Here is a 9,179-nt window from a genome sequence, read left to right as displayed (position 1 = left end):
GTCAACATCCAATCAACAACCGACATATAGTCCCCGCCCCATTTTTTCTTTTTCTTTAGCGATAATCCGTTACACTGAGCATGACCGCTGTTTTCCCGCGTAATTCGGCGACTTTGAAACGTTGTCGCGGGTTGATTTTTTCCCCCGCGGTGTTTAAAGGTTTATTTGACTGAAACGCTTGAGATATTTTATCCATTTTACATTCTAACAATGATACAGCTGTGCAAGATGAAGAGTTTTGTGAGGAAGCACACAGATAGGGAGTTCCTTAATAAAAAACAGACGGTTTTTTACTACTTTTTTAATTACTACTATATAGTGGTTTTCAAGTTGAATTTTGTGTAGTGCATGTGTATAATGACTTTAAAATGGATAGTTTATAGTATAAGTTACAAAATAAGACAAAAGAGCTGGAAGAGAAACAGAAAAAAGAGAAAGAGTACACGATTTTGTAAACTGGAGTTGTGTCTTTATGTCAGTGGATGTGTATTGGTTAGTTAAGTGTTGTTTTCGAGGTGTGTGTTCATCTCAGATCGGCTGGAGGTTCTGGAAAGTGACTTTATACTCGAGTAGAAGAGGGAGTGTGTGCATGTAGGAGTGTATTAAATTGGCAACATATTAGTTATGACTATGAGCCACAGAATTCAGAAAATAGCTCGGCATAATTGCTTAAAAAAGTTGGGGCCTGCATATAATTGTACAAATCGCAAGATTTAAATAATGCAGGTTTCTACAGAAGCCATTACTGAGATGGATTAATTTGTGATGTGGAAACCATGAGGCGGATTTCATGCTCAATGGACAATCTGGCCAAAAGATGTTGTTGCCAATTTAATTGGAAATCCAGATATATCTCATTCTACCAGAAAATGAACTATAATTGACCATGTTTATTGAGCCCAGTATGATTCAGGTGAACATGCAGATAAAAGCATGCATTAACTGATATTAATGCAAATTATCGTAGAATACTGCAGCTACATCAATTGTCCATTATGAAGGCGCATATTAAGTCGATGCCAAACATGATTTTGAAGAGACTCCATTCATGTAAAATTCGGCTCAGGCCTGAACTCAGATGACTTTATCTGACTGAACTGAAGTATACTGTGCTTTCCTGTGGAGATCAGGCAGTTGCTTAGAAACATTACTACGTCATGCTGTGTCAAATAAAATTATCTTCGAGGAAATGGGACCAAATGGTCACCTTTACTTTACCGCAGATTCGGTTGCAATCTAAGTGAAGTGACATCATCCGTTCTGATGGATTTTACGTGATCATTAACTCAAAACATCACATTACTATGAGAACAGCAATGCAGCTGAACTTCTCCGTGAAAAACAGACATTATCGGCATAAAAACAATGGAACTGTGCATCGGTACAACAGCATGCAGAGGAAATGCTTCTGAATCTGAAAGTGTTTGTTTAATGTCAAACTCTAGCCACAGATTAATTTAGCTATCACTTGGTAATACGGCTGATGCGAACAATATTTAGCCTAGTGTTTGTTCAAAGTGTTAGGCTGTAAATGACACTTCTGCTGTTAATGCATTTACATAACTGTCACTATCATTTCTCCTCTTTCAGTCGTGCATATTGTCAGGCTGATGCAGCTCTTTGTGAAATTAAGCCTTTATATTTATTGCATTAATTACGCCTTATTGTATGATCTCATGAATAATTGTAACCACTGTTATGAAACATTCATTAAACACCTTTAGAAAGAACACATGACAAACAAACAACTTCAGACGTAACAAGAAATCCTCAAATATTAAAATGAATTTTAACTTTGGTTGCAATTATTTATGAATGCATTATATAGTTAGACCAAAAATGATTCAGACACCAGATATAATTTGATATTTTTTTCACTAGTGTGTGCAGGACACTATAGTTCATTTATGTAAGTGATGAGAGCAAAATAAAGTAAACTGACATATTATACCCAAAAAAAATTCATACAGTAAAATTTCATAAAAATTGGGACTAAAAATGATTGGGACACTTTGAGCTGATCATGTTTTGCTGAAGTGATTTTTCTTTAATAACTAATGCAGCTTTTTACACCACAGACTGAACAACATGAAGCATTGCTTGGTGATTGGTTGAGCTAAACTGGTATTATCTAATTGTGTAGTTAAATTTAACAGCTGACAGATATTCAACATAATTCATGTGTGAGAGTCTAACAGAAGGACGGACAAAACCAGTCAAATATCAACTGAGTTCTGCTCATATTTTATTACCATTGTCTAAACTATAGCGAATAAACTGTGATAATGTGAGAAATGTTGGTGTCTGAATACAGTTTGGTTTGATGGTAACCTGCATTAGAAGTGTCGAAATTGTTAAATCTGAATGGTAAAGCAGTAGAGAACCACTGATTTACATGAAAACCGAACACTACAGTGAATTGAAATGCAAAACAAAACCGCCAGAAGCAAGAGAATATTGGATCCAAAGAAATTAGCAATACCCCAGAGAGCTGCGATTGTAGTGATTTATTTGTACAGTACGGAAGCAGACTGCGATGCCTTCACTCAGATGAAGGCAGATACGAGGCATTTGTGCTCAGGACAGAAACCTCAAACACTCTTTCGCTGTGAGGAAGCAGAGAGGACTCGAACCCAAGAACAGAGAGAAAAGGAAAAAAAACAGATCCCAGCCGATCCATAAATCACTAAAATGAGAAGCACGTTTAAAGGCAGAAACAAAACAGAAGTTAAAGCAAATAAAACAAAATATATTCCTTCAGGGATTTCCAGCGCCGGATGGGGGGTGGGGGGGGGGAATACCGTGGAAAAATACGGAGGAGATTTTTAAAACTTAAATACTTTCAGAACGGCTTCCCTTTGTCGTGATGCCATCATTCAATGAGGAAATCAGTTAAATTAAGATGTATAAAACGTTAACAAAAATAGCATATAGAAAAAGGTTTTACAAAAGTCCTACAGAGATGCGTTGAGTTGAGAGAGTGTGAGAGTCGACGACGGGAGTCTTCAGGTTTGCGTGGACGCAGTTTTCCCGGGTCCAGGACAGTGGAAGCCTCGAGTCCCGTCTGGACCTCTCGGGAGCCGAACCACTCCCGCGGGAATACCGTCAGCGTTCTGGATCTTCCGGCCTAGCATCGGGCTTCCCACCGGGCTACTCTCCTGGCTCGCCACTTGCTTGCGCCGCTGGACCCACGGGCTTCCCAACGGCGTCAAGCTGCTATCCGAGGAATAGTCCGCCCAACGCCGGCCCGGTTCCGGACTCAAACGACCCTCGCTAGCTAGCGGAGACTTCCCAGAGTGGTGCGTTTTCCGTTGGGAACACGGGCTAGCGCGCGGGCTGCTCCACGGACTCGAGCGTGGCGAAACAACCGGACTGAGATGATTCGGACCGGCGCTTGTCGGACTGAGCTTGTTGCAGGAACGCGACTTGCGTGATAAACGAGGCGATGTAGGATTGCTTTCAGTTTCCGAAGAGCTAGCGGCGGAGTCGTCGCCTCCGTGATACTGAAGCTCTCGCACGCGACTGTTGAGCGAGCGACTTTTACGCATGCCTCCCTCATCCCGCTGCCGGTCTTTCTGGACCTTTTTCTTCGGAGGTTTGGTGCCGATCAGAACCACTTTCATGCCTCCGTCTACGCCGAACACCTCGTGGGCTTTCATCGCCGCCTCCACTTCTTCGAACTCTACGATTGCGCACTCTTCCGTTCCCAGTTGGGAATAACGCCCGCTCAGCTTCTTCAGATCCGCCGGCAAGTCCTTCCCGGGTTTGAGGACCCGCACCGAGGCGATCGGCCCGTAGTTTCCAAACGCCTTCAGAAGAAGCTCCATGAGCCGCTCCTGCTGGGTCGGGCCTCCGTTACCGGCGTCTCCTCCGAACGCGACGTCCAGCTCCGGCCAGCGCTTCAGTTCGCTGAGCAACAGCATCCGACTCGGTAAAGACTCGCTGGCGAAAACCGGCACGGTTGACCTGCGCCGCACCTTCCGGCCCTCGTCGTTCAGCTCCAGCAGGCTTGAGTGACGCAATGCGTACGCCGTGGTTCTCCAGTCCCGCGTCAAGTGCTTAACCTGAGAGAGAGAGAGAGAGAGAGAGAGAGAGAGAGAGAGAGAGAGAGAGAGAGAGACACACATTCTTCAGGTATGATCATCAATTATGTTAAAGTCCCCCTGTAGTCAATTTTATCCTTTAAACTCATTTTTAATCGTTAAAATTACAGTGTGCTTTTCATAAGAGACAGGAAGTAAACAGAGCGTTACTGACAGACTGGGAAGAGAGGAGCCGCAACAATGGAGAATATGAGGAAAATAATCAACATTCAAGCAGGAAAACCTGTTCTAGTAGAGCCTGAAAACATCATCAATACTTTGTACAAGGGCATATACGTCCTCTTTAAATAACAGTACATTTACTTTAGAAGAAAAATTACTGAAGTCCCCCTGTAGTCAATAATTGTATCCCTTAATTTGATCACCAAAATGACATTTAAGCATTTTTTCCTTGGAAAAAAAAAAAGTCTTCATATCTTGACTCGACACCCTTGCCTTATTTTAGTATACGCGGTTCTATGAATATGCAATACGTTACGTTGATCTGATTGGTTACAAGGTAGTTTGTGACGTCAGAAACACCAGCGATTTCAAAGCGTGTTTTTGAGACTGTCTTTGGTTCACTGCAGTTTTAAGCAGAAAATACTCAGCAATGCTGTCGACTTATGAATTTACACATGGTTTGTCTTAAAGCGTATTAAAAACACCACATAGACACATAAACAACATTCTCAAAAGAGATAGATTACATTGGTCAGAAGATGTCAAACTCGTCATCACTCCCTCAGGAAAACATGTTGTTCTTCCTCAGCGTTTGTCTTGTTTTCCAGCACAAATATCTAAATATTCTTAAATCAAGATACATTTACTAGAGTAGCAAAATGGCTGAAGATATTACGTCTTGTTTACTGAAAAATGCATCAAAAGGAAGCAAGTTTGTGTTTAAAACCAGAGCAAATATCTGCCAATGGAGTCAGAAATATAATCTCGTTTCTCTTTGAATTAAGTTTATTTTCCTGACCTTATTGGAAGACATTTGCTCTTTGCTAAAATACAAGACAGAAAATCTGAGGAAGTACATCAGGTTAAACAGTGTAAGCAGTAGCGTTAACTAGTTCGAAACCAAGGTAAGAAAACACAAAGTAGTGTTTAAATATGAAGAATACCTGTAAAAAATGAAAAATGTAATAAGATAAATAAAAAAATGCTAGATTAATGATGAATAATTGTGAAAGGCTCCGTTCTTCAACATGCGGTTCTTGATCGTAGGCTGTTCAGTGTTCATTGCTCGTCACAGAAATTAATTTCATGTTTCATGTCGTGCACATCAAAGCAAGGTTTAATTAAGCTTGATAAAGGCAGTGAACGTTTGACTTTCTCCGTCTAACCATCAGAATGTGCATCAAATCAGTGAAAGCAGCATGAGATGCAATATAATAATTCAGTGCATGATAATTACTTTCAAAGACCATCAAATGCATTTGTGTTTCCCTGTGCTGACATTATTTCTCATTAAAGGAGGAAGTAGAACATTTTGAAAAGCCTGTTCCTTTTTTAATAGTCACAGCCCAACAAAACCATAATTTCCTCCGTATTATTCTCCTTCAAAGGTGTTTCAACACACTTCAATGCAGAGATCTGAGTCATGAATCAAACCAACCCGCTCACGGATGAATCACAAACTCAGAAGGAGAAAGGATTTGAAAACAGAGAGAAAACAAGCACACTTAAACTGTTTGACAAGGAAATCCCATAAAGCACTGAGAACGACAATCCAATCGGAAACGATATAAAGCTGCTGCTTTAGTCACGGATTATGAAGCGCAAAAACGACATATTGTGAGATTTACACAAATAGTAGTAGTTTAAGTGTGTATTTGGAGATTACGTCATTCGCAAAGCTTCATGGGAGTGGGCGGGCACTGCTTAACTCTTGCCAAGATTTTCATTTCCATGGTAACGGTGGCTTTTGATTGGCGGATCTCTCGTCGGGATTACGGGTAGATGAGATCTTCACCAGCAATTTGGCTATTAAACATTTTTATAAAAATGCTGAAATCCCACTGGATGCACAAAAGCTGAAATCACTCTGACTCGTACATGAAGCAAAAAAAAGAGCAACATTTGCACATTTAAACTGTATAAGTGTGAGCACAAGTGAACAGATATGATTAGTAGTTTTCAGGTCACGAGGTCATTAAAGTCCCGCTGTGGTGAATATCCAGCTTTTAATGTTGTTTATGTGTCTATGTGGTGTTTTTATTGCGCTTTAAGACAAACCATGTGTAAATTCATAAGTCGACAGCATTGCTGAGTATTTTCTGCTTAAAACTGCAGTGAACCAAAGACAGTCTCAAAAACACGCTTTGAAATCGCTGGTGTTTCTGACGTCACAAACTACCTTGTAACCAATCAGATCAACGTGTGATCGTCAACGAGTGTATCTCTGAGTGAGTGAGTGAGTGAGTGGAGGCGGGGCTCATTTGCATATTCATAGAACAGCGCATACTAAATGAGGCAAGTGTCAAGTCATCCTCATTTATATAGCGCTTTTAACAATGTAGATTGTTTCAAAGCAGCTTTACAGAGATAAACATATAATTTAAGGTAACAGAGATTGGTTAGGTTTTATAGTGGCTCTTGAAAAATGTTTTTTCCAGCTAAAGTTAGTTTTGATTGATTCACTTCCGTCTAAATGATCATTTGTTATTAAATTAGGGGCCGCTAAGACGACATCATTCTCTCTAAACAGACTTTAAACGTGAACATGTGATAGACGCTGATGGCGTTCACATGCGCATTGAGTGTCGAGTTACATTCAAGATATTTTAAGGCATTTTCAATGAAAAAAAACTTTTATACGTCACTTTGATGAGTTTTAGGGATAAAACGATTGATTACAGGGGGACTTTAAGAACTGGATCGCATGGATTCGTACCTTCTTGAAGGAGGTGAGCAGCTTCACGCTGACGAAGCCCAGCTTGTTGCGCCGCACGTGTTTGAGCAGGAACGCGTCGTGCTCCAGATTCTCATCCGACAGATAATACTCGATCTGCACCACCAGTTTGTGGATCAGCTCCGGGTCTGGAGGCTGCCAGCTCTCCTCCTCGCCGCCGCTGGTCCCGGCACCACTGACACACACACACACGTCCATCATCATCATCATCAGCAGCAGGGAGCCCGTCTGTTTCCCATCATCCCCCCTCAAATCTCTCATTCCCCCACAATCCAACAGCCTGTGCAGAAACGAGCATCACAACTCGCTGCCCACGAGACCTCTCCATCTGAACGCTCAACACATGCTGACCAGAGAGGAAAACAAGCGTCTCATCTAAACCTGCGGTGAGGTTACCTCTCCATCGGCTGCGAATAACCTTCAGGAAACACATTAAACTGATGAGTCACGCAGCTTTAAACACGCGCTCCTGAAGAGACACTCGAGCGGGGCGGGAAACCCTTAAAGCACTGGAAGAGCCGTCATGATTCGCCCACGGACACGGATGGACAATAGAGCATCAGCGAGACTCGTCAGCGCTTAGCGACACACACACACAAATGAGTGGGAAAACCGCTCCATGGGTCATGTGGGAGACGTTTAATTGAGGGTCGGCGTTTGCTGCGGTCACCGAGTGCATTCGGGATCTAGACCAGGGGCTTTAAAGGAATTTTGAAAAAAATAAATGCATAAATAAAATATTCAAATAAATAATAAAATTCTGATTAATTATACAAAAAAAATTGGATTAAAATAAATATAACCAGGCAGGGAGGCTTAAATAAATAGATAAATAAATAAATAAACCAGGTGTGCTGGGGGTCCCTGGAAAAGCTTGGAAAATAAGCGTCATTTTTTTAGTTTTTTTAAATGGAATATGTAATATATTTAATTTGTATAAATAATTATGCATTACTGGGGTCCATGGAAAACTGTAAAAATTACAAACCAGGGATTTTCAAGGAAGTGCTATCAGGGAAAATATATTTAAAATGTAATTATAAATTATTAAAATAAACAAATATAACCATGGGGGGCATAAGGAAGAGCTTAGAAAAGAAAAATATTTATACAAATTAAGCATGCAATAAAACATTTTTTATTAAGATAAATAAATAACCCTGGGGCCGCAAGTGCTGGGGTCACTGGAAAAGCTTAGAAAAAGTGTAAAAAAAAATGTAGTATATAACAAAAAATTATTACATATATAAATCTATATGTATTGGTGGGGTCAGTGGAACTGTAAAACAAAAATATAAAAGATTTTAAAAACATTATACGAAAAGTCTATAATATAAAATAGATTAAAATGAATAACACAGTACAGCACTAGTGCATAGAGAAGAGTACACAACCTAATAATAGATACTAAATATTTTCCAAATAACATTTTACAATTTATCAATTTAAATGTGTAAAAATTGTGAAATAAGGCTTTTTAAAATGTCAGGATGGAGGTTCGTTGCATGAGGAGGATCATATTTGGGGTCTGTAACCTCTAAAAGATTGAAAACCTCTGATCTAGACGGATTCATAACCCAATATCTGGACATTCTCAGATTATTTGTAAGTGGATCACACAATTTATTCCCAGTGAATGTTTATTGCGGGATGTGTATAGGTATTATGACCCTGGACCACAAAACAAGTCACATGGGTCAATTTTCTGAAATTGAGATGTATGCATCATCTGAAAACTGAATAAATAAGCTTTCCATTCATTCCGTTGATGTATGGTTTGTTACGATACGACAATATTTGGAAATCTGGAATCTGAGGGTGCAAAAAAATCAAAACGTTGAGAAATCGCCTTTAAAGTTCAGCATTTATGTTCATGAATTTGCTGCATTCACTCACAGAAATAAATGTTTTATATATTTACGGTAGGAAATTTACTAAATATCTTCGTGGAACATGATCTTCATTATCCTAATGATTTTTGGCATGAAAGAAAATGTATAATTTTGATTCATTTAATGTATTGTTGGCTATTGCCACAAATATACCCGTGCGACTCGTGACTGGTTCTGTGGTCCAGGGTCACATGATCTTTATATCAGCAGCTGCTTGTGTTGTGTGACTGACACTGATCAAGTCACTGGGCCGTCCTGGAGAGCCAGTGGAACCAGTGGAACCAGTGG

At 40.1% G+C, this 9,179-nt stretch overlaps 1 protein-coding gene across 1 annotated transcript in view; it reads right to left on the bottom strand.

Annotated features, from left to right (window-relative positions):
* Positions 1-2,492: 2,492 nt before the first annotated feature.
* larp6a (La ribonucleoprotein 6, translational regulator a) overlaps positions 2,493-9,179 on the bottom strand; it is a 10,592-nt gene continuing 3,905 nt past the window's right edge. The window contains exons 2-3 of the mRNA XM_077194671.1: positions 6,982-7,174; positions 2,493-4,064 (exon numbers count right to left, since the gene is read on the bottom strand). Of these exons, the coding sequence (XP_077050786.1) occupies positions 3,006-4,064; positions 6,982-7,174 (1,252 nt within the window). The 3' untranslated portion in view covers positions 2,493-3,005. The remainder of the gene's footprint in view (positions 4,065-6,981; positions 7,175-9,179) is intronic.

The sequence above is a fragment of the Siphateles boraxobius genome, unplaced genomic scaffold, assembly GCF_051911475.1.
Source record: "Siphateles boraxobius isolate OS27281-9 unplaced genomic scaffold, OSU_SipBor_1 32, whole genome shotgun sequence".
NCBI classification, from domain to species: Eukaryota; Metazoa; Chordata; class Actinopteri; order Cypriniformes; family Leuciscidae; genus Siphateles; species Siphateles boraxobius.
The sequence above is the reverse complement of the archived record's forward strand: the minus strand, read 5'-3'. Positions and strand labels throughout refer to the sequence as shown.